The following is a 27,872-nucleotide window of genomic DNA, read 5'->3' as shown; positions in this document are numbered from 1 at the left end:
GTCCAGTCAAAGTGGCCTCCTGGAATGAAGCCTTCCATGCAGGGCCCGGGCTGGCTCAGCCCAGGAGAGGCCGGAGACACCTGGGCTCCAACCCCAGCGTCCTTGCCAGCCGTGTGTCCCTGGGGCTGCCGTTTCACCCCCCTGAGCCCTGGCCCCTCAGTGATGGGCACAACAGGGACAGAACCCATGGCAGGGGTGGGCTGGTTGGCTGACCCAGGTGAGGCTGCCACTGGGCCCCCAGGAGGACAAAGACCCTCGCCAGCTCTCATCCCGACAGATGACATCCACTTGGCAGACTTTTATTTTTTCAGGAAAAACAAGAACAAATGTACCTCTTGGGCTGGAAAGAACCCATTGACAACATGGCAAACACACGTGTGAGCAATAAATACACACCTCCGCTCAGGCGTGAGGGTGGTCAAGCCCTGCCCTCCGGCCCCACACCCACCACCCCACCTCACTGGAGGCCCCCTGAGCTCCCCAGGCTGTACGGAGGGGCAGGGGTGCAGTGGCCTCCTTGCACTCGCTGAGCAGGACCCTGGGGCTGGGTAGGGTGCCACCCAAGAGGAAGGGCTGCCTCGTGCCCGCGATGGTGGCGGTCTCCCAAGGGGCCTGTCTTCTGCCCGACCCCTAGGGCGGCTCACCCCGCAGGGGAAGGGGGTGATGTCATTTGCCCTGCGGGGTGGGGTGGGGGCTGGCTGCTCCACCCGCCCTGCTGATGGCCAGTGGGGTGGACCTTTGCCAGCTGGTATGCCCAGAACCAGGCCGGCTCAGTTCCTGGGCTCCTGGGCTTGGAGTTGAGGAAGGTGGCAGGCCTCCCGGCCCTGTGGGCTCATGATGACATGCCTGGTGGGGCCCAGAGACCCGCGTTGTGGGGGCATTGCCCTCTCAGGCTGCAGGCTTTCCAAGTCTCCCTGTGTCCTCCTCCTCCAGCCCCAGCAGGAAGCAGGGAACAGGGCCTGGGAGGGGGGCCCTCCCCAGGAGTGAGGCTGAATTGGGGTGAGCATGCCTGTGCTCAGCACACTGGGGCCAGCTTCCGGAGAACAGAAATGCCCGTCACTGGTGGCCCCAGAGAGGAGGCTTCAGAGACGCCTCTGGGGGTTGGGGGGGGGTGGGCAGCAGGGCTTCACATTTGGCCGGGCAGGGGGCAGGGAGAGAGTGGAGAGGATCTGGACAGCACCTGGGCTTGGAGCCAACATGCTGAAGCCCGGCCTGGGACAGGGCGAGGGCGAGGGCGGGGCTGCGGGAAGCCACGTACCGCGTGGGGCGTGTGCAGGACAGGAGCAAGCCCCGGCCCGAGCCTGCTGCCCTGGGAGGGGGCACAGAGAGGGCTGGGTGCCCGGCGTCCGGCGCAGTGGGCAGGGCCGCATGGCTCAGAGCCTGCCCTCAGCCGCGACCTAGGGAGGCTTCTTGGTGGGGAGGGGGCCGTGAGCATCCTGGATGTTGGTGAGCACACCCCACCCCAGCCCCGTCCAGGACTGGGGGGTGGGGGGCAGGCCCGGCTGCGGGCACCTTAGCTGGCACCGGGCTGGCACTGCTGCCGGGGCTCCGGGGGCCCGCCCACCTCCTGCTCCGGGCTCCCGGCAAGGTCCACCCGCTGCTCATCCATCCGCTTGGCCTGGACCCTCTGGATGAGGCTGAAGAAGTCCTCGTCGGGCATGGTGGGGCCCCGGGGCGGCACGTCCGGGGGCGGGCAGCGCTGGTCGTCGATTCTGGAGGACTGGGCAGATACAGACACGCAGGTTGGTACCTCCCGTCCCCAGCCTTCGGGGCCCCGGCCCAGGGCTCAGGCACCCCAGGGACCGCTCCGAGCAGGGCCCGCCATCCGGTGGCAGTGCCCGCTCAAGCCTGAGAGCCGCTCGGGCCACCTTGGGCCTCCCCGGGCATCAGCTCTGGAGGCAGACCTGGGAGCCGGGACCCCAGAACGGCCCTTGCAGGGAGCCGCGGGGTGTGGCCAGGCTGGACATGGGGCTGTGCAGGCAGCCTCCCAGGTTTGCTCCTGAGGCCCCCAGGCCTGGGGTGTTCTCGAGCCGCAGGGACAGGGTAGGGCAGCATGGAGCTCCCCAGGGCCCCGTGGAGTCAGGGGGCCCAGGGGGCAGCAGGGCTTCTCTGCAGGGTCTGGCACAGGAGGGCTGGGAGCCGGTGCAGTCCCCGGAGCGCGCGTGCGTGTGGGCGGGGGTGCTCGGGGGTTCTCGGAAGGGGCTGGTTTGGAGGCTCCGCGGACTCGCCCAGGGCGGCGCTGTCCTCTCCTCTGTGGGATTGAATGTCACATCTGGAAACTTCCCAGCTTCCTGCATGGGTGGATGTGGACGGGTGCTGGGGCTGCCCCCTCCCCATCCACTTCCCTGGGGGTTCCCAAACCCCTGCCTGGACCCGTGGGTGGCCGGACCCCTTGTGTCCTCCGCACTCAGAGGTACAGCCTGGCCCTCAGTTTTCTCCATCCAGAGGTGGACGGCTGGTGGGGTACCCCAGGCCATGACCCCGGGGGCCTGGTGATTCCCTCCAGCTCGACTCCTGAGCTCAAGGGAGGGCCGGCCCGTGGTGACCTTCTCAGGGTACCCAGGAAGGGCCCACAGGGCTGAGCACCCACGGGCACCTGGTAACACTGGCTGAGCCAGCCAGGGGGGGCTGCTCCCCCAAAACACCCTGAGACAGAGGGACCAGGGCCCCAGCCAGGAGGGGGCCTGGGCTAACCCCGGCAGGGGGCACAGATGGGGCGGGGGCAGACCCCGGGCTGCAGGCCCACCTGGCACTTGATAAGCATGTTGAAGAACTCGTCCCCTGGCTCCTGGGGGTCCCCATCACCACGCAGGTGGCCCAGGTTGTTGTGGGTGATGCGCAGGCCGGGCAGGCTGCCCACGCTGGCGCGCTGGTCATCCAGCCGGCGGCTCTGAGAGCTGGCGATGAGGTCAAAGAACTCCTCGGTCTGTGGGGAGGCCGTCAGCGAGGGCTGGGCTGCAAGGCGCCAGAGGTCAGGCCGGGGAGGCAGGGACCCCTCTGCCGAACCCAGACCCCCACTGCTCTCAGTCAGCTCTGCCGGCCCCCCCCACCCCGGGGAGGGGGGAATGCAGAGAGCCCAGCCTCCCACGCCCACTCCCTACACGACCCAGCGAGTCCCGGGGGACGGGAGGATGACAGGTTTCCAAGGACTGCAGCCTGGGCTCCCGGTGACAGGGGACTCTTTGCAGCTGGCCTGCCCCGCCCTCGGAGCCTGCAGCAGGGTGGGGGCCGACTCACCGACCCTACCCTCCAGGGTGGGGGAGGCTGTGGCTTCGGCAGCCGCGGGCTGGCTGTCCTCCAGGGGGCAGCGCTGGTCGTCCATGCGGCTGCTCTGGAACTTGCTCAGCAGGTCGAAGAAGCACTCCTCGTCGGAAGACGGGGCCCGGGGGATGCTCTGCAGGCCGGGTGGGCAGTCAGTGCTGGCTCCAGGCCAGCCACAGGGTGGTCCTGCTGTCCCGCGTGGACCCCTGGACATGGCCAGGGGGCTGCTCGGCTCAGACCAAGGTCCGGACCCTCCTCTCTCGCCCGCCCCGAGCCCCCAGCACCGTTCTCCCCACCTTTCCCTCCCTCAGCCTCCCCAGACGTGACATTGGTGTGCCTCCCCGCACTGGCGGTCACCACCACCTGGCTGCCAGCAGCCTCCCTGTGCCCCAGGCCCCCCGGGCACTCATGTCTGTCCCCTGCAGTGAGCACCACCTGTGCCTGTGTGCCTCTGGAGCCCTGGCACCCAGCCTGGCGCTCACCACTATCCACTAAACGAACAGACAAGCAAGTCGGTGAGCGACTAGACCCCTTGGCAGGCAGGGAGCCTTCATGGCTGCTCCACACACTCCAGGTGCCAGGGTCCTGCCAGTGACCCAGGAGGTGCCAGCCCCAAAGGCAAGGAACCCGACCTGGGGGAGCTGAGGGCGTGTGTGTTCCACCCCAGCCACACTCTGGACCCGTTTATAAAATCCCCGATCAGTGGGCAGGCCCAGAGGACAGCTCAGGTGGGGGTCGGGACCCTGGGTTGGGGCTGAGGTCAGGCTAGAGGCGTGGTGCCGTCATCCCTGAGCCCCCTCCACCGAGCATTGGCCAAGGGGTGCGTGCAGCGGCCCGGGGTCTGCTCTGGGTTGTTGGGGCAGGGCAAGAGCCAGGATGCCAGGCTGGAGTCCTGGGGGAGATGCCCACGGTGGGCATCGGTGTGCACCGGCGAGCGCCAACACTGGGGTGAGACGGCCCCCTGGTGGGGTCAGGATGGGAGGGCCGGGGCCACAGCTCTGGGCTGGGGGCGGGACGAGGTGGACAGGCGTGAGGCCAGGGCACTGAGGCAGGCTGAGTGCCACCTGGCAGGGGGCCTGGGCAAGCCCACTTCCACTGGCTTCAGTTTACTCTGTGGAGGGCATGTTGGAAATGGAGGACCCCTGGAGCTCTGGACAGCCCGTCGCCCACCCCTCTCACGGGGAGGAAGTTCAGTCCTGGAGCACAGCCTGCTGAGACCCGGGCTCGGGCTGCAGGCCCAGGTCGGCCTCCACTGGCCGACATGGGTGTGGTGGGGCGGGGCAGGAGCCAAGCGGGTGGCTCTCGAGGAGACCTTGCTGAGGCTCAGGCTCTCAGGTTACCCCCTTCCTTACCCCCTGCTTGATCAGGGCAGGCCCATAGCTAAGGCTGGGGGTACAGTTCGGAGTTCTGCCTTACAGGGATCTGCTCTCCTGTGGGTGCCCTCGGAGCCTGGAGGGAAGGGACAGCTCACGCCGACTGGCCCAGAGGGGCCCTGGCTAGGGGACTGGCTTCACCCCGTCAGGGCCTTGGGGACCTGCAGAGAGCGGCCAGGGGCTGGGGTCCAAACGTGAACTGAAGAGGGCTCCGCACAGAGCTCTGCTTGCAGGCCGGGGGGGGGCCCGGGCTGATGGGTGAGCGTTGAGTACAGCCCCGCCCCACCGCAGGGGACAGCTGGTGCTCCTGGCCCCCAGCCTGGCCTCTGGCCCCGGCTGGGGTCTCCCAGGTGAACCACGGCCCGGGTGAACGATGCCAGGCCCCTCCCAGGAGAGGGGTGACCCAGGGGGTCCATGTCACTGGACACGTGTGCCCCCAATGCTCCTCCAGCCTCCCACGGGCTGAAGCTCAGACTCCAGGGAGGCACCTGGAAGGGGCAGGTTGCTGAAGGCTCCTCCATTTCGGCCAGGGCTGGGCTGAGAGGGCCCCCCTCCCGGCTGTTCCACGGCACCATCCCAAGCCGGGCTCCCCAGGCGTCACGCCAGAGCCACCTCAACCCAGAAGCTGGGACCAGCCCGGGGCCTGGCAGCTGTCCTCCCCCGGAGCCCAGGAGCACTTGTGAAGGGCGGGCGCCTTTTGTGCTGGGCACTGCTGGACTGAGGCCACAGGCAGAGGGGGAGGCCCATGCCCTTCCCTCGGGACAGAGCCCTGCTACCCAGAGGACGCACCTGGAGACCTGGGCGCCCCCCACGCTCTCCTTAGCCCAACTCGGTCTTTCTATCCAGGAGTCAGGCCTGCTTGAGCCTCACTCCAGCCCCTCCTGCTGAAGCGTCAGCCCACCTTCTCCCTGGGAGGAAGGAGCCGGCCCTGGTGGCGCAAACCCTCCCCACCCCCAGCCCGGGTGGCCCCCTCCAGCTGGGCCAGCTGGGCCAGCTGCCCAGGGCGGAGGGCGGGGGCCGAATGCCCTGGACTTGCCCCACGGTGCCGGCCCCCCGGGGAACTGCACTGGCTGACCATCCACCCACCCCGGCCCCCAGGCGGGGAATGCTTGGCCACCTGAGTCCAGCTCCCGTAGGCCATGAGCCTCAACCGCGCTGGGGACCCCACACTCACGTGGATCGACAGCCGCTCCAGTGGCCGCCAGGTGGACTGGGGCGCGGGACCACGTGGAGCCTGGGCAGGAAGCCAGGGTCCCTGCTGGGCAGCCCTGCCTGCAGAACCCAGCGCCGCCTCACTGCCCAGACCCACCCGGCCCTGTCAGCCTGATGCTTAAATAGGCCCCAGGGCGAGGGCACCTCCCCGTCCCCGCCCACCCCCGCTGCACGCACACACAGACACAGACACAGACACACTCTCTCTCCGTAAAAACTGAGATGGGGCGCGCGCGCGCACGAACACACACGCACACTCTCTCTCTCCGTAAACACTCAGAAATGGGCCGCACGCACGTGCACACACACACACGCATGTGCACACACACACTCCGTAAACACTCAGAGTTGGATCTCCCTGAGCTTGGAGCCTCGGGCGGTCACTGCAGCGGGGTGGGGGTGGGACTTGTCGGGAGCACCTTCCCGCGGACCGCAGCCCCTGCTTCCTGCCTGAGCCAGCCCAGCGCGAGGAAGAGACAGAGGGTGGGGCCCTTCCCTGTCCTGGGCCTCGGGGGGGCCCTGCACAGTCGCCTCCCCACGCAGCAGACACCTCGATCTCTGCCCAGCCTCAGACTAAGACTCAGCCAGAGCAGCCTCCTGGGCCCCCTGCTGCCCTAGGGGGCATCCCTTTCTGCTCTTGGAGGACTCTGGGGTCAGTGTCCGCCTGGCCTGGGCTCGACCACCCAAGGCCTCTTGGGGAGGCAGCCGTGAGCCCCGCAGAAGAGGTGAGGACGGGATGGGCACAGCAGAGCGCCCTCCTGGGCCCCTCTGTCCGGCCCCCTCCACCAAGGGCTCAGAGCTGCCGCAGGGACTGGCCCTCCAAGGCTGCCTATTTTCGGGTGCCTACTGGACACGAGGCTCAGCCTATCGGGGTCCGGGCCTCCAGCCCAAGAAGCCAAGCTCTGAACTTCGTGTCGTGGGATCTTTCTTCAAGGGCACTGCCTCGGCCTGCAGCCCCACCTTCTCCTCTACACAGCCCCACCGGGGGGTGTCAGGGGCTGACCCTGGCTCAGAACCCCAGCCCACCATTCCCCGCTGGAAGCCCTCAGGCCATCTCCTTCCCTCCCGGGGGCTCGGGTCCCCTCCAGGGCTGCGGTGAACAGGCACCCGTGACACCCTGCCCCTCGGCGGCCACCTGTCTGGCAGAAGGGATCCCCGGACTGCAGGTGCGCGGAGCAGCTGGACCAGTGGACAGGCAGGTCGGCCAGGCTGTGACTGGGCGGCCTGCGCTCACCTCCTCAGGTCCTGCCTTTGGGGCCCAAGGCTCTGGGGCCCCCACATGGGAGGGTGGGGTGTATGGCTTTGGTTCAGGTGCCTCTTGGGGACGCCTTCCAAAACTGCCTTTGTGTAGGGAGGTGGGTGTGGCTGAAGGGTTCGCAAGAGTCAGACTAGTTTCTGCACTTCCTGCTACGGGGGCAGGGGTGCTGCTAAGCAGCTGGGGTGCAGGCTCTGCCCCCCCACTCAGCCCCCGTCTCACAGCCCGGACAACCATCAGCTGGGACGTACAGTTCTGGGTGAAGCCAGGCGGTGGGGCAATGAGCACAGGCTAGGCCTTCCTGCTCCAGAGCCCACCGTGGCTCCCCGACCCGGTCCTGTCCTGCCCACCCCTCTCTGGGTGGGCTACTCCAAAATGCACCCGACTTTCAGGGCTGACACGGCCCTGCTCCCAAACCCCTGCCCCAGGACAAATACTCCGGCCTCTCAGACCACATGCAGCCACACCTAGTCAGACCCCGAAGTCACTGCTGCGCTGGGGACAACGTCTTTGCCCCAGGGGCCGAGGGGAGGGCCAGGGCCGGCCCCTTTCCCACAGGCAGCGTCAGCAGCAAGCAGGCCCTCTCACCTGGGGCCTGACGGAGCCCCAAGCAGGGGTCCCAGCCCCTTCCCCGGCCCCGCGCCCTTCCCTCATCCCACTCCACGGACACAGACTGTGGCCGTCGGCCAGCCGTCCAGTGGGGCTGGGGTGAGGTAGGGTCAGCGGAGGGCGCCCCAGGTGCGTGGGAAGATGGGTGCAAAGCATCTAAGAATACCCAACACAGCACCCAGGGCCTGCGGAGGCTGGGAGGTGCTGACTAAACCCCTGAAGGAACTATTTTTAGACTAATTCTCAGAGATTTGGACCTGGGGGCTCTGCACGGGGGAAGGGCTCCAGGCTGACCTCTGAACCCGCACGCTTCGGGGCATGTGCCCCTCTGTGCCTCCTGGACCCTGACCAGACCCCGAAGGCCTGGAGAGGCCAACTAGGCGCCCAGGCCCAGCGGGATACCTGCCCCTCCCCCCGCACCCCCACCTCTGCCTCCCCATCACCCGTCTATCCCCGTCCATCTGTCCACCCGGCCCCTGTCCATCCATCTCTGCACGCTGTGTCCCCAGGACGGGGCTGCTGACCGGGCCCGAGGACCTGAGCAGCATCCCAAGCTGTCCTGCAGACCCCTCCTGGGCTGCCCGTGGTCTCTGTAGTGAGGCTTCTGTCCGGCCAGTGAGTCAACACCGCACTGAGTGCCCTGGCCTCTCAGCAGGACCTGTGTCCACCAGGAGCCAGGGGTCAGCAAAGACCCACGACCTTCTCAGCCCCTGGAGAGACCCTGGCCCGGCCTCCAGGCGGGTGGGTCAGGGTGGGCAGTGGAGCCCCCCCAGGGGCTCCGTCAGCGCCAGGGGAGGGGTCACCTACCGCGCGAGGCAGTTGCACCCGGACGTCCGCGCTGTCCAGTGGGGAGTGGCCGCCCTCCCGCGGCCTCCTCTCAGCCGCGTCGGGCCCTTCCTGGTACTTCCTGCTCCTCACGGGGAGAGGGAGCAAGTCCCTGCTGGGCCCCCGCCAGTCCCCCGCGTGGTGGCTGTCTCCATTTTGCTCCTGAAGGGGGGAAGGCTGGGCATCCAGTGGTTCGAACCAGCGCTCCCCAGCGTGGGGCGCAGAGGGTCGCCGACCCCGGCGGAGGCGCTCAGGTGCCCAAGGGAAGAGAACACGAGGGGCCCGGATGGCCAGGGGGCAGGGAGAGGCAGGGCGGTGCTGCAGGAGCTCAGACTCCCCACCAAACGCCACCTTCCCGGGCTGAATGCTGGGTGACCGTGGGCGGCACTGAGCCTTGTCCGTAATGGAGACCAGCGTCCAGTCCACTGTGGGAACCAGAGGCTCCGAGAGGGCAGGCCACGGCTCCAGGGCCACACAGCACCCTCCCCGGGGGGTCCAGAGCACCAGGGCCCACTGTTCTACCTGCGAGCAGACAGGGGCAGGGGCTGGCCAGGCTGCAGGGGTCCTGCCATGTTTAGGGACCGCGGCTTGACCCTGGGTGGGTCGAGCCTTGCTGGCGGGACCGAGGGGGTGGTGAAGGGAGCCCATGGAAGCCATGGGGCCTCCAGGGGCCCCTCTGGGCAGGGGTGGGGCCTGTGCAGGGTCTTGAGCCACAGAGGGCACATCGGCCTCCCTTGGCAAGGACTGGATGCAGGCAGGAGTCCCAGTGGGCGTTTATAAGCTCAACACACACACACCCAGGCTGGTCACACCCTGTCCCTCAGCTGCCACAGGTCCCCACGCACCCCGGCTGGCTGCCTGACCCCACTCACCCGCTCCAGGGGTAGTCTCAGCAGGTCCCAGGTCTCTGCGCTCAGCCTCTGCGTCCTCTTGGGTCTGGCTCCTGCAAGAGAGCAGGCCCGATCAGCTGGCACCAGGCCCAGGCTTCGAGGTTAGCCGGCCTGGGGGCTAGGGACCAACAGCTCCCACCTCCTGACCCACGTGGGGGCCAGCGCAATGTCCACACGACCTCTGTGCCCCACCTGGACAAGTACCTAGGTGTCCAGAGGGCGCTGACCGCACAGGGGCCAGGCGGAGTCTGGCTTGCTGGCCCCCAACCCCGCGCTCCAGCTTCCCACCGAGTTCTGGGCCTGGCTCTTCCCCACCGGCCTTTGTGTCCACTGTTCCCTCCCCCAGGATGCCCCTCCTGCGTCTGCACGGCCGTGGGCCTCAGCCTCTGCTCTGCGGTTCCCACGTCCTCCATCCTGCCCACACGGCGGACAGCCCAGGTCCTCCCGGGGGACCAAGAAAGCTCGCCTCTGAGGGCCGGGCCAGACAAGCCCAGGAAGTACAGGGCGAGGGGCAAGCAAGGCCTCAGGTGTTGGTGGACACCCTGGGGGTCCTGTCTCTGGCCTTGGACCTATTAACACCCCGTGGAGCTGGGCGCCCTCCTCCTCCTCCACAGTCAGGCAGGCCGGCATGTTGCCCGCCCCCAGTGCAGGGGAGCCGTCTCAGATGCCCACTGAGCCGCAGTCACGGATGTGGTGGGCTGCCCTCCGACCCCCACAGCACCCGGCTCCCTGTGAAGCTGAGCTGCCCTGCGGACACCTGTGGCAAGGCAAGGGGAGCTGGACTCAGAGGCTGTGCCATCCAGCCCCTCGTTGCGGCCAGGCGTGCACGCCACGGCTCACGGCCACGGGGGGGCAGGCGGGAGCCCCCAGCCTGGCACCCCCAACCCCAAGCGTGGGCCTGTCTCCTGCGCTTGCACCCACCGTGGGAGATATGGTACCCAGAGGGGAGCCGAGTCGGGCGGCCAGTCTTGCAGACCAGTCCAGACTGAACAAACGGAATGCCCGGAGCCTCACGAGGATGGGGCAGGCGTCCCAAAGCAGCTGGAGGCGGTGGCTGGACTGCCATGCCCTCCTCCCCGCCCTAGCCCCCAGGGGTGGAAGAAGCCACCCCCACCCCCACACCCCCACTTCCCAAAGGCCAAGAAACATGCCAGCCGGGCTGGTGATGCCAGGGGTCCTTGCAGGGGCATCTGTGGCCACCGTCCCAGAGCAGGGGAGGGAGTGGCCGCCACAGCCCGACCAGCCGTGCCAAGGTGTCCGCAGGCCTAGGACCAGGCCAGCTGCCAGCCCTCAGCCCTGCTGCCCAGCCCCCTTGGTCAGGCCAGGCCTGCTGTTGCCCCTACGGAAAACAGCCGCTGGCTGGTGGGCCTCAGCCAGGCCCCGAGCCAGAGGGGCACAGCCTCGGCCCACAGCTGAAGGAGAGGAGCAGAAAGAGGAGACCCCCGCTGCCCACCACGCCCACACAAGGAGTGGACAGGGCCAGAGGGACCCCTGTCCCACTGCGCCTACTCACCCCAGCCGGCGGGGCCTGCTCTCAGCTGCCCTCGCCGGACCCCCTCGAGGCCCCACGCGGCTTCCCCATCCTGGACACCGGGCCCCAGCCCCGCACAGCTGCTCCCGTCCCACCCCGGCCCCCACCGCCAACGGCCCCTCTGAGCCGCGCCCGGCTCCAGAGCAGGCCCCCCCATGACCCATGCGGATGGCGGGCGGAAGGCCCTCCGGCTGGGCCGGGCTAAATGCACCCTCTGTCTGCACGGCGCATTCTGAACCCGGCACTTCCAACGGTCCTAGGGCTGAGCCGGCCCTGACTGGGGGCATTCAGGCGCCAGTGGCTGGCTTCCTGCCCTGCCCACTCGGGGGTCGGGCCTGGAAAACTTCCCGAGGACTACCCACCGCCACCCAGTTTGAGCCCCTTGCCCTCATTTTTGTCCCTACCAGGCATCTCGACACTCCTTGTTCCAACTCACAGGTCTTTTAGCTGCCCAGCCCAGGGCCCCTGGCTCCGTCCTTGCGTCCACTCCCTGCTCCTGGCGGCTCCACCTTCAGAGTCCGCCCGGAACCGCCCTCCCAGCCCTGCCCCCGTGGTCCCTCCTCCATGCCAGGGCCCGAGAGAAGCCCCAGAGTTCCAGGGACTCATACAAGGTCCACGAGACCCCCACCCCCTCCCCCGCCCCAGGGCCTTTGCACGGCTGTTCCCTCATCCAGGCTGCGGTTCCTCCCCGAGCTCCAGGCACCCTCCCTGCCCTCCTTCACGTCTTCACTCAAATGTCGTGTACAGATTGAAGGTTTGAGTCCCCCAGATTTCATATACTGAAGCCCCAGACTCCTAGACGATGGTCCAGGTGGCAGGGCCTGGGAGGTAGTGAGGGTGACTGAGGCTCACAGCAGACAAGAGAGGCCCCCCGGGGGGCACAGCCCCTCCACACTCTCAGCTCCACCCCTACCCCATCTGCGCTGCAGGAGAAGGCCCCCCACAGAACCCCACTGCGTGGACACCTCACTGCTGGACGCCCAACCCCCAGAACCTTGAGAAGTAAGTGTCCGCCGGCAGGCCGCCCTGTCTGTGGGCTTTCTTACAAGGCTTGAGCTGGCCCTGACAGTGGCCTCTGTGTGGCTCACCTACTACTGTATTTACGGCTACCTCCGCCCCACCCCAGATCCCTAGCCAGCCCCCAAAGCACCTGTAACACGACTGGCTTTCTGCACGCGTCACTTTTTATCGCTGCTACGGCCCTCAGACTCGGAAAGGACCCAGCACGTAGCAGGTGCTTTAAGAATAGAACAAGTAGCCAGCGTTTACTGAGCGCCTACTGTGTGAGGCCACCTGCAGCTTCACGCGCTGTCCCCTCCGGGCCGTCCCTGGCAAAGAAGGTCCCAGCCACCCTCCAGGACCATGGACACGGGCGCCCAAGACAAGGCAACAGCCTGGAGAAGGCCGCAGAGCCCCAGGGGGGCGAGCCAGAGCGGGATGGGCTGCCAGGCCACAGGCGGGGCCTGCGTGGGGCGGGTGACAGGGCAGGCTCACCTGGAGAGCCCTGGAGGCCAGGCTGAGAGGAGCCGGAGAGGAGACAGACACGGGGACAGGCAGGCGCCCGTGGCCCACGGCCCTGGTCTGTCCATCGCAGGAGGCTGCGTGGGCTGCAGGCCACTTGCTGAACGCCGACGGACAGAGGGCTGGTCTTCGGCCCTCCCAGGACGTGAGTCGTGCCCTTGTCCCCGCCCGCCACCTTCCCAGGATGACCAGCCAGCCTGCTTCTCAGACATAGATACGGTGGCTCAGCGAGGTAACCTGGTCAGCCAGGACCAGAGCCCGCAACCTAAGCAGTCACTTAGTTGTGACACCAACGTACACCCCCGCCTCCAGAAACGGCTGGGCGTGGTGTCCAGGGACTCCTGGGGCTCTGGGGCCAGGGCACCACGAGCAGGGCCCAGAGGGTAAGGGGACTGTGGCAGGCACAAGCAGGGGCGGTGGGGCGGATGGGCGTCCCGCAGAGGGCTCGGGACTGACTTCCCCATCCTGTGCCCCAACCATGCTGCCGGGGGTGCAGGAAACTCTGTCCAGCGCGCCCTGCCCCCCGGGCACCCTACTGGGATGGGCAGGGCTGGGCACACCAGGCACCTGGGGAGGACAGACCCTAACCCGGGGCACCGGCGGCAAGGAGGGGCCCTGCCCACCCAGACTGGCTCTGGGACCTCTTTGCTGGGGTGGGGGCAGCGAGGGCCGTGAGAGTCACGTGGACTGAACCCGGCTGGCCCTGGGGCCTGCAGCTGCACACTGTGCCCCTGTCTTCATCAAGCCCAGGAGAGGCCCTGAGGCCTGGGCCCCAGCCGGCCAGTGACCACCAGGCCCGGCACCACCACAGGCCTCGCGGGTGTCACGAGGCCACGCCCACCACAAGGGCTGTGGCCGGTCCCCCCGACCCAGGCCAGGGTCTCCCTCTTCCTGTGAGGACGCCCCTCCACCAGGGCTGATTACAACCCCCCCCCACTACCAAGCTGTGGGTTTGCAGCTGTCCCCCCGCAACACCCCCCCGTGCCCAAGACAGTTCCCAGAAGACGGTCTCCCAGCCTGCCGGAACCTGGGCCAGACCACCGCCGGCGCTCAGCACGCCCCGGAATGAACCGGTGAATGAGCCAATGGACACACGATGCTGCTCCTGCGGACAGGCCTGCCGCGGCCCCCGCCCCCCACCCAGGCTCACCGGACCCGGGGTCTCCTCCGGGGCTGCCTAGACTCAGGGTGCTGGCCTGCCTCCAGCAGTGGCATCCCCGGGCCCCCTGATCCGCCTCCGAATGGCCTGGGCCCTGCTGCCGTCCTCCCAGGAGGACGGCCTCATCCAGCATCTGCTGGCGGCCAGGAGCTGGCGGCCTGGAGGGAGGAGACTTCCGGGGGCCCTGGCGGGGAAGGGTCTGGCCCGGGGCAGAGCAGAGGAGCAGGCTCGGGGAGGACAGAGGCCGCCTTGTTCCCGCCCCACCCCGCGGCCCCCTCTCCTCTGCCCGCCCGGAGAAGGAAAACACCAGGAGAGCGGACGGCCACTGGGCCGCGCCTCCTGGGGACTCCTTTGAGATGCTGGGCCCGGCCCTGCCCCCACCCGCCACTGGGGTTCCCAGAAGGCGGTTTTGTAGGGCCAAGCGTGCCAGGGGGTCCTGGACAGAGCTGCCACCCTCAGGAGACCTCGCCTGCGGGGCAGACGTCAGCGTGCAGGGGTGGGGTGGGGGGGGGGTGTGAGGGGAGGGGGGCCACACTGCTCCCCACCCTCACTCGGCCACAGCGCCCCCAGAACGAGGGCGGCGGAGGGTCCCAGAGCCTCTGCTGCCTCCCTTCCATCACAGAGGGCGAAGCGTGCCCCCGGCTTCCAGACTGGCCACTGTCACAAACCCCCCAGTGTTACAGCCCAGAACCCCGGAGACCCAGCACTGCAGCCAGATGGGCCAGGGAGCTTCAAAGGCCGGGGCAGGCGGGCACCCAGGGAGCCCAGCCACGAGGGACCAGGGGCCCAACTCCCCGGAAACTTGAGAGCCACCCTTCCCCCTGCCTCTCCCCTCCCCCCTCCCCTTCCTGACCGCCCTGCCCTCTGGCCCCCAACACACACTTACTAATCTATCTGCCTGGAGGAGTGTCGCTGACCTTCACAGGGCGAGCCCACCAGTGAGATTACAGGCTCTGCGGCCATCAGCCGGCCTCAGCTGATTGACACCCAGCCTCTGGCTGGTTGGGCACCCCTCCCTCCTTCCAGCAGCCCCCTCCCCACTCTGTCCGTACAAGAAGCCCTCCCCCAGGCCCAGCCCCCTGCCTGGAGGCATTCCTCAGTCTCAGAGAAGAGGGGCAGCCAGGGAGAAGCCCCCCTCCCCATCCTCATACCTGCCCTGGTGATAAACCTGGGGGGCTCACTCAGGGTGACCCCAGGCCCTCGCTGCCCCAGAGGCAGAAAGGACCGGCCCCGGGCCCCCTTGCCCCGCAGAGACCCCATCTGTCCGTCACCACTTTCCATCTCTGGATCCAACTTGCCCCCGGCACCCCGTCGTTCACCCACTCCCCACTGTGAGCTCCGGAACAGGCGGGTCATGGGCCTCAGAGGCTGACGCCCCGGGGACAGGGGCTCAACACCTTCTGAGGGACCCCGTCGCCAACCTGGCAGCTCCGCTAAACGTTCTCCAGTCTGGGGGCAGAGCCCACCGAGCCCCCAGCGTGAGCCAGTGCCCACCGACTGCTGGCGGCCCAGCTGCCAACCCCTGCCTCCCAGGCCCCCTGCACCCGAGCTGAGGCCAGGGCCTGGGGCGGGGGCCGTGGGACCTCCCGCTCCGGCCCGTAACTCACCTTGGGCCTCATAGCCGGCCAGGTCTGGCTTCTCCGCGGCCGCCGGGCTGGCCAGCCGGCCCAGAGCCAGCTGCAGCTGCGCCACGTTCATGCGGGCCGTGAGCTCCCCGCTGCGGTCCCCGATCTGCAGCCAGGGGGGGCCGGGTCAGCAGGCCCCCACAGGACCGCCACCGCCCCGGGGCTCCAAGGGCACCGGGCCCCACCACGCCCAGAGGGGCGGTCTTCCAGGGTGCGTACAGCCCCCCACAGCCCAGTCCAGCCGTGCCACGTGGAGCCCTCCCGTGGGCAGGTGGCCTTTCTCAGCCCCACATCCCCGGGAGCCCTGGCGAGCACCCTCGTGGCAGGGAGGCCTCGTGCTTACCCACGAGCAGGACGTAGGAAGGGCGGGCGGGGGACCCGAGTGCAGCTCCAGGGGCCCCCCAGCCAGGCCCTCCCCTGACCCAAGCTCCCCTGCCCGCCCCCCACCTCCTGGACACCTAAGGGCCTTGCCCGCCCCTGGACTGGGGCGGTGGTGGGTTTGGGCAGCACCGGGGAGGGAGGGGACCTGGCTCTGCACCTGGGGCTGCTTCCCAGGGGAGGGGTGGGGGCCAAGGACCCGGAGGGGTGAGGCGAGGCAGGGCCAGCCGGGAGCCAGGGTCCACCCATGCCCACCAACCCAGGGGCGACCCTGGCCACGGTGGGACGGCCTGGGTGGACAGGCCCACTTCCCTAGGAAGGTGCCTGGTTGAGCAGTCCCAGGGGAAGACCCTGCCCGCGGAGTGGCTGTGCCTTCACGCCCAGGACTGCCCCTGGCAGGTTATTTCTACTCGGGTGTCGGGCGCAGGCATGCCAAGGCCCAGCCTGGTACAGCTCCGTCAAGGACAGGAGCAGCGGAGGGTGGCTTTCCAAAGGCAACACTAACACGTGGAGGGGCGAGAATGGGCCCCTGCTGCCCCCTCCCGACCGTCTGGCTGCAGGAAAGGAGGGGCCACTAGGCCCTTGAAGTCACGGAGTGGCGGGGCCCCTTCGCAGGAGATGGCGACCGCCAGGGAAAAGTTCAGGGCACACAGAGGCACATGGCCCAGATGTCTGCAGGCAACGCCAGGACGGGCCAGGGGAGGGCTCCAACGCTGGTGAAGGGCAGGCTCGGGGGCTGAGGGCAGGGCAGGCCCGGCTCACCTCCTGGGAGATCTCCAGGTGCTTCTTAGCAAAGGTCAGGGCCTGGGCTGGGCTCCCCATGGATACGTAGGCATTCCCCAGGCTCCAGCACGCCCGGCCCTCGCCCACTCTGCCAGGGAGGGAAACTGAGTCCATATCTGCCCACCAGGCCTGCCAGCCTGCCCACTCAGTCCCACCGTCCCGAGCCCCCAGCCTCCAGGTGGTCAAGCCCCTCACCATGGGAGGTGGTGAAGGATGGGGGGGGGTGGTCCAGGTGCGGCCTTGACCATCCCCAGGTGGCCGGTGAGGCTCTCACCCTGGTGGCGGCAGTGACTTCATTTCCTTGGCTCATTAATTTTTAAATTGAGGTAAAAGTAATATAACCTCAACCTCCGTAAAGTACACAATTCAGCGGCTCTATGTACATTTACAATCTACAGCCCTCACCTCGGACTATTTCCAAGACATCGTCACCCAAAAGAAAAACCATGGCCCCTTGTGAAGCCTCCTGGCAGGGCGGCTTTTTGGAAGACCCCTCCTCTCCTCCAGCCACGAGGGGCTCTGGCCTGTGGACTCCGAGCTTTCTTGCTGTAGCCGCTACGCACCCCCAAGACCTGCACGAGCGGCTGTGAGCTTAGGGGTCTTGTCAGTCGGTCTGTCTCTCCGCACACAGGTGTGGAAAGAGGGAGGAGGGAGGGGAGCGAGTGTTGTTCAAGGGGGCAACGGGCCAGGGACGGGGGCCCAGCCGGCCCAGTGCCCAGGGGTCTCCCCAGTCCCTCCCGGTGGGCAGCGCGGCTGACCTATGGAAGAAGGCTGAGCCCCAGGGGGGTGGGTCCCCTGGTGGTCGGAGGCAGAGTGGGGCTCAGACCCAGACCAGCGAGCCAACAGGCTGCTGTGGTCAGCCTGGGGCCCGAGGGGGCGGTCGGAGCCCCCCACGAGCCTGTGCCACCCGCGTCCCCGCCGCACACCTGTCGGCCAGCTCCTGGGCGATGAGCAGGTGCCGGAGGTGGTACTCCGCCGCGCGCTCGTAGTCCTGCAGCAGCGTGTACGTGTTGCCCAGGCTGTAGCAGGCCTGCGCCTCCACCGCCTGGTCCTTGAGCTGCCGGGACAGCTGCAGCGTCTTCCTGTGGAAGGGGGGCGGCGCAGGGCAGCAGGGGGTCACCCAGGAAGGGAGGGGGGTTCTAGGATTCCCTCCACCGGGGGCCGGGGAATTGCTTGCGCTCCCCAAGCCCCCTTCCAAGGGGTAGACAGGGGTGGGGGGGTCGCGGATCCAGCCCCAGGATCCCAGGGGGGCCTCTCTGGGCTCCACCAGTTGCCCCTGTGGGGCAACACAGAGCACTGCCCCCCTCAACCCATGGCCCCAGGGAGGTTGGGCGGGCAGGCTTTGTGGCAGGGGGTGGGTGGGTGGGGGTGCCTCTCTGGCCTGGTGTCCAGGCGCCCTCGCCCACGCCCTCCTAGGGCCCACTGGCTGGGCGGGCAGGCGTTGAGGGGGGCCAGGCGGGCAGGCCCTGGGGGAGGCCGGGGAGGGTAGGCCCTGGGGGGGGGGGGGCCCCGAGCCGGCGGCCCTTGGGGGGGACCAGGGGGGCAGGCCTTGGGGCGGGGGGTGGGGGTGAGGGCGCCTCCCTGGCCTGCTGTCCAGGCGCCCTTGCCCGTGTCCTCCCCAGCCCACCCTCTCCCTGGCCGGGCGGTGGGGGGCTGCCTACTTGTAGTACTCGGCGGCCACGTCAAAGCGCCCCAGGAAGATGTGGGCATTGCCCAGGTTGCTGTAGGCTCTCCTCTCTGCTGCTTTGTCTCCAAATTCCTTAGCGATGGCCAGGCGCTGAGGACACAGACACAAGGCCTGGGGTGGTCACGGGGCAGCCCGGGACCTGCTGCTGTTGGCAGGCGCTGCCCCCCTACCCAGCATAACCAGCCCAACATCCGCGCGCCCAGGATGCAGCCCAGGAGCCCCGGCACCCAGCCCAGACAGAGCAAGGGGGCCGGGGGCAGCCCCGCCGCCCCACTCACCTCCTTGTGGAAGGTTGTGGCCTCCGTGAAGCTCCCCAGCAGGTAGTGGGTGTTGCCCAGGTTGCCGTAGGCCCTGCCCTGGGCCGCCCGGTCACCCAGCTCCTTCACCAGGGACAGGTTCCTCCTGGAGGCCGAGCACATGTGAGCCATATCCCCGCCAGTAACGCCCTGCCGCCCGCCCAGGCCAGAGGATGCTGAGCCCGTGGCCCCCAGGAGTCATGCCCCCTAATGGGGGCGTCTCAGTGCTGAGCTCAAGGACTCTGGTTTTCGGGCGCCGAGGAGGCCAGGGGTGGGTGCTGTGGGGAGGGGAGCCACCCGGGGCCCCGCCCACTCTGCTTACTCGTAGAACTCGGAAGCCCGGCGCAGCGTCTCGCGGACAGCAGGCGGCAGGTGCCCCGGGTCCTGCGCGGCGCTCCAGGACAGCTGCTTGCCCTTGGCGTGGTACACGTTGCCAATGTTGTACAGAGCCCTCGCCTCCCCGACCTGGGGGTGACACGGAGACCGGGGCTGCCTCCAAAGCCGCAGTCCCAAGGAGCCGGGCGCCCAGACCCTGCGCGCAGAGCTGGCGTTCCCACAGCCTGGTTCGTGGTGCCCCCTGCCCCTGGGGCTATGACCGCAAGGGCATCACCTTGTCCAGACACTAAGGTAGGGGTCGTGAGGAGGGGTCTGTCCCTCCCAGGTCACCCCTCTAACACCCCGGATAAGGACTCCAGCTCTGCCACCTCCAAGGGGGACCGGGCCGAGTCGGTGACCTCTCCGCGCTGGAGCCCTCCCCCGGCAGTGACGTCATCTGTACAGAGGCAGGGACGCTGACCCCACAAGGTCACCGGGAGGACACTGAGCAGCCGTCAGGGGCCCAGCAGAGCCTCTCTGCCCAGGCTTCCTCCCAGAGCCACCTCCACCCCCACCGCCCCCTGGCCCAACGGGGAGGTCGGTGAGAGGGGAGCAGACATGGAAGACGGGGGCCCAGGACTTAGCCCCATGGCCTCCACGTGAGCCAGAAGCGCCCTTGTTTCTGAACAGGGACCATTCCCTGTCTTCCTCCCAGGCGGGGCGCCTGGGGCCCTGGGTGGTGTCCTCCGGGGCCCAGTCCCAGCCGGGGCGCCCGGCCAGCGCCGCCTGCCCACCTTGTCCCCCTGTTCCTGGGCGATGTCCAGGTGCCGCTGGCAGCAGACGACGGCCTCATCAAAGCGGCCCAGCACCTTGAGCGTGTTGCCCAGGTTCCCACTGGCCTTGGCCTCCCCCATGCGGTCACCGATGGTCCTGGAGGGCAGAAAGGAGTGAGGGGCCGAACCGGGGACTGAGCCCAGCACAGACCTGGTGAGGGCCTCTGAGGACCGGGGGTCGCCCTACAGTCCCTGGGATGGTGCTGGGCAGGGCTCCCGAGGCGGGTGGGCCCAGCCCAGGATCGCCCCTCAGCCAGGTTGGGTCTCTGGGACGCCCTGGTGAAGCCCAGTTTCAAGGCCGGGAACGCCGGGAGCCTCGCGATGGGAATTCACCCTGTGGCAGCTCTGGCAGCGCACACGGGCACCCCCGCTGGCTGGTCCCGAGAGCACGGCTCAGGGCTGGAGGGGGAGGCCTGTGGCCAAGGTGCTCGGAACCGAGAAGCCCGGCTCTGCCTGGGAGGTCTGGGGGCTGCGGTTGGGAGTGGACAGGGAGGGTCAGCAGGCGGAGGGAAGCTCTGGAGGCCAGAAGAGACTGGAGACCTTGGGAAAGGGGGGCGTGTGGGAGGGAGGGCGGGGCAGGGGACTGAATGGGCGGGGGTCCGCGGTGGCGCGGGGGGGCGGGGCCTGAGTGGGCGGGGTCCGCGGTGGCGCTGGCCGGGGGCGGGGCCTGAGTGGGCGGGGCAGGCCGCTCGGCGCGGGCCGGGGGCGGGGCGGGGGCTGAATGCGCGGGGTCCGCGGTGGAGCTGGCCGGGGGTAGGGCCAGGGGCTGAACGGGCGGGGTCCGCGGTGGCGCGGGGCGGGCCCCGGGGCAGGCCGCTCGGCGCGGGGCGGGCGGGGTCGGGCCGCTCACCGGGCCAGCAGCAAATCGTGCTTGTGGTACTCCAGCGCCCGCGCGTACTCCTTCAGGTAGAAGTAGGCGTTGCCCAGCTGGCTGTAGATGGCACTCAGCGTCTTCAGGTCCTCGGTGCCGACCTGCACGGCGGCCTCAAAGAAGGCCACGCCCGCCTTGAAGTCGCCCGCCTTGCACAGCCGCTCACCCTCCAGGGCCAGCTCTAGGCACGAGGCCTCCATCCTGGGCAGAGAGGACGGGTCAGGGGTCTCAGCGGGCCCGTTAACGCCATCAGGCCTGGGGCCCTGGCTCCTCCTCGCCACCGCGGGGCTCCCCCCGGACGGCTGGAGCCCGGCTCCCTTTGGATGAACGCACAGAGGGCAGCTCTGGGTCGGGCAGCGAGCCCATCCCCCAGGCCCGCACGCTGTCTGGCTCACCATGCCAGAGCCTCACTGTCCGTCCCCACCCGCCCCCGTCCCCAAGCCCGGGACCCCAACTGCCGGGCGAAGGCATGAGTGCAGCTGCAGCCACCCCTGCAACTGGAGGACACAGCCTCCGCCCCGGCTCCTGGCCGCTGGGCAGAGGGGCTGCCCCTGGGCCAGGCACCACCCGCCACCCTCCAGAGGGACCACAGTGGCCTGGGGCGGGCCCTGATGCCCGCTGAGGACAGGAGGCTCACGGGGTCACGAGACGGTCAGGGCCACATCGGTGAAAGCCGATACCAGCCCCTTCCCTGTCCTGTGTCCTAGAGTGGTGGGGCTCAACCTCCAAGCTCTTGAAGGGAACTAGGCTGTCCCTGTGCCAGCCTCCTGACCTCTGGGGCCAAGGCTGCATCTGAGCCGATGTCCTGCCCTGGGGACAGAGGGGGACAGAGGGGTGGCAGGCACAGAAGGAGTCTTGGCGGGGGCCTAAACAGAGGGCGGGGGCTCCTGCCGCCCCACCCCACTAAGACAGCCTGCAGAAGTGCGCCTCGGAAAGGTGGGAGGTGGCTCAAGACCCCGTCCCCATCCCCTTACTCCCACTGCCTTCACGTGTCGCCAGAGCTCATGGAAGAGTAACAAAGTGTGCTCGCCAAACGGCCCGCTGCAACCCCAAACTCATTCCCACCTTGTTAGGACTAAGCAACGACCAGGAGTTAACCGGGGGAGTCAACGTATTTCCCTAAGAAACAGGCAACGTTTTCTAGGCCAGAGCTTCTCACCCGCCCTATCCAAAGGCCCCTCTGAGGCAGATCACAGTGCCCATTCGTGCAGCCCCTGGGTCATTGAGAAAACCAGGTTACACCTCGAGAACAGGCTGGGACGCAGTTGCGAACCCCCAGAGAAGCCGAGCCCTGTGCCCTGCACCCCACAGGCTCGAGGCATTCCCCGGGACCCCCCCACGTCCGGGTCACTGATCCTCTCCTCCTGGAGGGTGCAGCGCCTGCGCCTGGGGACCTCGCCCTCTCCCAACCTTCCCGAGACTCAACCAGAGCCCTGCAGCCTCTGAGAGCTGGAGGTCAGGGACCCGGCCTTGAGACCCGGCCGTCAGACCAGTCAGCGTGTCCCGCTAACAACACACCCGCCTCACCGAGCACCCTGCCCTCCAGACGCCACGTCACTGCCCACGGGCAGCAGCACCCCCACCGCCAGGGCCATGCATGGGGCTCCTTAATTAAGGCCTGCTCATCCCTGCCCAGCTGCTTGCCACATGGCCAGCTGCCCTCTCCTTCCCAGGGACTCAGGGTCTAAAACGTGGGCGTTTCCGGAGCCCCGCGGGCACTGACCCTGATCTGATCACAGGAGCCGCCCCCTCCCTGCCCAGGCACGTGGCAGCAGTGGCTCAGAGGTTTCTGGAGCGGGCAGGGCCCTGGGCCTAGACGTCAAGGGCACAGGGGTGCGATGCCAGGGTGTGTGGCCATCTCCAGGACCGCCAATGGGGGGAGGCCTCCTCCTGGGGAGGCGCCAGGCAGGGGGGTCCCGGGAGCCCCGCCCCCGCCCCTGCAGGTGCCCGCCCGCCCGCCTGCCCGCCACACCTCTTCCCCCGCAGGTCTCGCATCTTCTGCACATACAGCCACAGCTCCAGGCCCACGGGCAGCAGCAGCGGGCGCGGGCGCGGGGCGCCGTACACCACCTTGCACACGGCCTTTTCAGCCAAGCTCAGGGCCGCAGGTGGGCCCTCGGGGGCAGCAGCCGGCATGCCGGGGGGCTCCGACCTCCTCTCCGACTGGCTGGTCCTGGCTGTGTGACAGCCGTGGGGTCCCCTGCCCGCCCTCCACCCACGCCCCCGGGCAGCGGGCTCCCACGGACCCCCCCAGGTCTCTGGCAGGTTCTCTACAGCCTCCCAGGGCCTGTGGCGGATCAGAGGATCAAGGGCGGCTCAGAGCTGAGATCAGCACCGTCAGCAGGGCGGGCGGGCAGGAGCCCCGAGGGAGCCTGTCCACACGCTCCCCTCAGGGGCTGGCACACAGCCGGCAAGGGGAGCACAGCACCAGCACCCCCCGCCCCCAGACTCTTACTGCCCCCCAGCCCTGTGGCCGGTTCGGGGCCAGAACCCGGCCACACAGCACAAAGGAGCCTGGAGCACCTGGTCGGTTTGTGGGAGCAGCAAGGACCCAGTGCAAGTGGCCCCCCATCCCCGCCCCCAGAGCTGGGATGGGCGGGGTCTTCACCTGGCCCCGCCCCGTCCTCCTGGACCCCTGCCATGCCCGCCCCTGTGCCCAGCCTGGCCTGCAGCAGGGTCAACGGTCCAAGTCACCCTGTTAGTCCCCCAAGCCTCCGGGACGCTGCTGGGTGACCAGTGCCTGACCATCGAGTGAGCTCCAGGCCTCGAGTGTCACCTGGGGGCAGGGCCTGGAGGAACCCAGGGCTGGGGCCTTGAGATGAGCAGACACCCTCCAGCCACCCCAGCGCCTTTCCCGAAACCCGCCGGCCCCTGGGCGGCCTTCGCAGCCCAGCCTGCTCCCAGCTCCTCCAGCGCTGTGGCTGATAAGGAGGCTAGAGTGACCCTCTCTGGGCAAAGGGCAGAGCCTCTGGAGGAGCAGCGGTGGTGGGGGGTGCTCAGTGCTGAAGCCCAGCCCCGGGGCTCGGTCTGGCAAAGCAGCGGGGAGAAGCCCAAGGCCCCTCGGGGCACTTCAGTGGCCCACCCGTGCTGGGCACTCTGTCCGCCCACTGCCCCCCCCGGCCCTGTGGGCAGCCCCTCCTGCCAGGTCGCTCGCCTGTCTCAATCACGGGCCTCGGCCAGGGAGGAGGCCCAGCGAGGCTGCAGCAGGGAACTCGGGACAGGGAGGGAGAGGCTGGGCTCAGGGGTAGTGAGAGCCAGGGTGGGCCCTGACCCCCAAGACCACCTGGGTCTGAGCAGAGACAGAATGGCGAGGGGGGCGGTGGGAGGCCTGGGGCAAAGCCGCCCGGGATACTGATCCAGGCCAGCATCAGCTTATCAGGGTCGGCAGACGCTGCTGCTCTGGCCGGGGCAGTGGTATCTGGGAGGGCGCTGGGTGGGCAGATCAAGGGTGTGAGGATGAGGACCGAGGCCAGCCGCACCCCCATCCACACCGGGCCCTGCTTCTCAGGGGGTCCAGGACAGGGCACCCGCCTCCAGGCCCTGAGGCCTCTGTCCACCCCCGGGACAGCTCAGCTGAGGGGCAGGACAGGGCCTGGACCATCTCCTCCTTGCCCAGCTCCTACCGATAAGCTTAACCCCCAGACTCTGCACCCTCATGTCAACCCCAGGTCCTTCCTCCGCCTCCCGGGGCAGCAGCCCTGCAACACCAGCACGCAGGCCATCCTCTCCCCTCCCCCGCGAGACGGCCCAGCCTGGCCAGGCCCACTTCCTCACTCAGTGAAGAAGGTTCTGGAAGTCTGATCTCCACACCACCTCCGCAGGCCTGGAGGTATCTGTGGGAACCGTGTCCACTGGGGACGCGCTAGAGCTGTGGCACCCCGAGGCCACCGCTTCAGTATTGGCCTGTCGAGCCGGCCGGCCTGTCCCTGTCCACTGCCCAGGACACCACGCTGCAGGACAGCAGGGGCCCCAGCAGGCCTGTCCACCCAGAGGCTGTTGGGGCACGAGACAGGGGCTCCCTGGGGCTCTGGGCCAGACCGGCCAGGGCTTTTAGGGCCCAGGACTGTGGTCTCAGTACCCCCTTCACCAGCCTCACCCCTCAAACCCAGAGAGGGGCAGCCCGTACACCTGGGATTTGCCACGTGGGCTAAACGGGTGCCTAACTGTTAACCGACAGTCCCCCACAGCCTAGGGAGAGACTGGGCCCACGGCCTCAGAGGGCCCACATTGAGACTGGGCCCAGAGGCCTCAGGGACCACATTGCCTGCCCTAGCCGGGCCACGTCCACCTGTGAGATCCGCTCTCCAGCACCAGTGCAGCCCGGAACATCTCTCCTTCAAAGTGGCTGACCAGGGTCAGCCTTCCCAGCAGCCAGACCACAGTGGCCAGGAGGCAGGGCACCGTCTGCCAAGCTCCCGCCACCTGCCCACTGGCTCACCAGTTAATGAAGTGCTTATTGACCGCCCAGCAGCCGACCTGGCTGCTCTGGCCACCACGTCACCCCCGGTACCCCTCCCACCCGTCCTCGGCGTCCGAGAGTAGCCATCAGCCCTGGCCCCTACTGCCCTGCCCTCTGCCCACACAGGCCCCCACCTACCTGTCTCCCCAGACAGGCTCACGGGGGGGGGAGGGGGCTGGGTCCCCATGGACCCCTCTCTGCTAAAGGCAGTCATTCCTGTCCAAGGCTGTCACCCACACTCTAGGTGCCTGGGCAGCCGCCCCAGGGCCCCCGCTCACCCCATCCTGCCGTCCCCAGAATGCAGCCACACTGACTCCCCTTCAGTCTTGGGGATGATCTCAGAACAGCAGGGACAGGCAGCCTGGTGGAGGCAGGAAGCGCTGAAGGGGAGAAGCGTGTCTGTCACCAGCTTCAGAAAGCGCCTGAGGGTCGCGCGTCCAGGGAGCCCAGTGGCATGGAGTCCCCATCCAGGAACCTGCTGGTGGGGGCACCTCGAATGAGCCCCTTACCCCAGTCTCCTCTCCCAGCCCCTGCCTGGAGCGCTGGCTTACAGAAGGCAGGAGTTCAGAACAAGGACGGCCCACGGCTCCCCCACTGGGGGGGCTTCTTGGCTACCCGCCCATTCCCCCGGGCCCTCCGCCCCACACCTCTGCCCCGGGGAACCAGGCCCGGGGGCAGTGCACCAGGGTTCTCAGTGTTAATCGCTCCGGTGAGACCCCACCCACTTCTGCCTACCTGACCTGGTCCCCTCTCCAAGGCCCCCGCAGGACATGGTGGGCTCATGGACACACTCACGCTCAGGCCCCTCTCAGTGCCAGTGTGAAGCCCAAATCCAGGACCCACTTTGTAAGAACCGAACTCATCTCCCCAGGCAGGAATGTTGGTGTGGGAAGGGGAGCCACCAGGTTGCGGGGGCCGGGGTGGGGACAAGGCAGAGGAGACCGACCTGGCCCCAGGGAGCCCCCCACACGCTGGGGTTTCTGGGACAGCCACCCGTGGAGTGCTCAGACCCAATGGCTCCTGTCTGTGGGGCATCCACGCGCCGGGCTGCGGGCAGCCCTGGGCTCCCACACCACAGCGGGGCTCCCTGGACACTCAGGCTCCAAGGGGACAGCTTTATGGCAGCCTCTGGAAGCTAGTTCCGAGCAGAAAGGACCCTGCGCGTACCCAGCCACGCTCAGGTCCGACCCCCATCCCCACGGGCCTCCTCACGGGCCCTGAAAGCAGGCTCCTGCCCATGAGCTCGCCAGGTGTGCCCCCCCAACCTCCACCCAGGGCTCAGCCTGCAAGAAATCCAGGCAGGACCCGGGGGCCTCTTGGGTGTTCGCTTTGAGCTCTGCTGCCCTGCCCACAGACGGCTCCCCCAGGCCACTGGTCCTTGTGCTTGTACCCACCCACACATCAGGCTCCCAGGTCAAGCCTGGGGGGAGGCTAGCACAACGTGGACCACACACTCCACCGCGCAGGGTCTCCCAAGGCTAAAGCGCCCAGGGGCCCCCTCCACCCACAGCTCCCCTGCACACACACGCACAGCCAGATCAACGCCTGCCATTCTTCCAGAACGTGGCCTCCACCCTGGGCAGACAAGGCCCACAGAGGGGCAGGGGGTTGGGGGGGTTGCCGTGCAGGAGTCCTCAAGGACAGGCCTCCGGGGTCAGCTGCCAGTAAACCCACTGGCACGCTCCTCCCTCTGCGTGGGGCCCGGGAGTCAGGCCGGGGGCTCAGAGCTCCATCCCAAGACCACACAATGGGGGCTGTGTCTCCAGCCAGCAGCACAGACCAGACAGAGGTGGGAGGGGCCACCAGGGCCTCATTCCACAGGTCAGGGTGTGTGTGGGGGGGTGACAGAGGGGCGGTGGGGCACCCAGCGGAGGTTTTCGGCTGGGCTGGAGAATCCTTGTAGCCCATGCTAGGCCCCTTGAAGACTCAGAAGCCCCCCAGATCTTAAGGATGGCTGGGGGAACTGGATGAGGTCACTCCAAGGCGGGGGCCTGTCCAGACCATGAGGAGCCAGGCCTGCCTCCGGGAGCTGCAGCCAGGAAGCAGGCCCTGCTCAGCACTCGTGCCAGCCCGCTCTGCCAGACACCTGCACATGAAGGCAAGCCCTCAGAGACCTGTGCCCTCCCCACCCAGGTCAGGCCCAGGGCATCACCTGTAGTACGCCCTTGACCAGCGGGGAGTCACCAAGCAGGCATGCGGCCCAGGGGCAGGGCCACGCCGTCATCCCCGACGGGCACAGGGCACAGGGCGCAGGGCCCGGACCACTGGCATCACCCAGGAACCCGCCCCAGGCAGGCGCCTTTTCAAGCAGGCACACACCCACCCAGCTGCCTGGCTCTGTAACCTCAGCCCAGCTGCAATCTGCTGAAGCAGGGGCATCTGGTGGGTGGGTGGGGGGGGGGTGATGGGCCCCACCCATGACACACCCGTGGTCCCCTCCCCACAAGTGCTGTGGCAGTGGGAAGGAGGTGCCAGGCTGGGGAGGGAAGTCCTGGCAGCCCCCACCACACACCTGCTGTTCTAGAGGCCAGCTGCTGGCAGGGCAGGGCTGGAGAAGGGGCCCCTCTCCCAGCCCTGGACACTGTGGCAAGAAGGGCCCATCTTGCCCACCCCCTAGACGCCCCTCCCTTGCCGGTTTCCAGGGGGTGGTCAGTGGCAGGCCCAGCGCCCCCACCCTAGGACTCCCCTTCCTCCACCCTGGGGCACCCCGACCCCGACACCCTCCTTCGGCACCCCGCGTCCCCCTACCCCCGCCGGCCAGCTGGGAGGGGCATCCCCGCCACGTTGCGCGCCCGCCGCCGCCGCCGCCGCCGCCTTTGTTCCGGGCCGGCCACTCGCGCCTCCTGCGTCCACGGCCCCCGCCGCCCGGTCCCCGCGCGTCCCCGCCGCCCGCCCAGCCCACCTGGAGTAGAGGCGCCGGGCCGGGCCGGGCAGCTCGTCGGCGGCGGGAGGCGCCGGGCCCGCCATGGGGCCGGGGGAGCCAAGGGCC

The 27,872-nt window shown here is 68.5% G+C and overlaps 1 protein-coding gene across 1 annotated transcript; it reads right to left on the bottom strand.

Annotated features, from left to right (window-relative positions):
- Window positions 1–283: 283 nt before the first annotated feature.
- GPSM1 (G protein signaling modulator 1) lies at window positions 284–27,866 on the bottom strand. The gene is made up of 14 exons (XM_040225519.1): window positions 27,786–27,866; window positions 20,404–20,625; window positions 19,515–19,650; window positions 18,728–18,870; window positions 18,388–18,511; window positions 18,084–18,199; window positions 17,349–17,504; window positions 16,402–16,510; window positions 15,244–15,367; window positions 9,408–9,478; window positions 8,518–8,697; window positions 3,238–3,394; window positions 2,747–2,955; window positions 284–1,720 (listed from the first exon to the last, which is right to left on the bottom strand). Exons 1-14 carry the CDS (start codon window positions 27,848–27,850, stop codon window positions 1,514–1,516), a joined length of 2,019 nt encoding a protein of 672 aa, XP_040081453.1. The 5' UTR covers window positions 27,851–27,866; the 3' UTR covers window positions 284–1,513.
- Between the last annotated feature and the right edge of the window lie 6 nt (window positions 27,867–27,872).

The sequence above is a fragment of the Oryx dammah genome, unplaced genomic scaffold, assembly GCF_014754425.2.
Source record: "Oryx dammah isolate SB20612 unplaced genomic scaffold, SCBI_Odam_1.1 HiC_scaffold_25, whole genome shotgun sequence".
Taxonomy (NCBI): domain Eukaryota; kingdom Metazoa; phylum Chordata; class Mammalia; order Artiodactyla; family Bovidae; genus Oryx; species Oryx dammah.
This window is presented reverse-complemented; position numbering and strand designations above follow the sequence as displayed.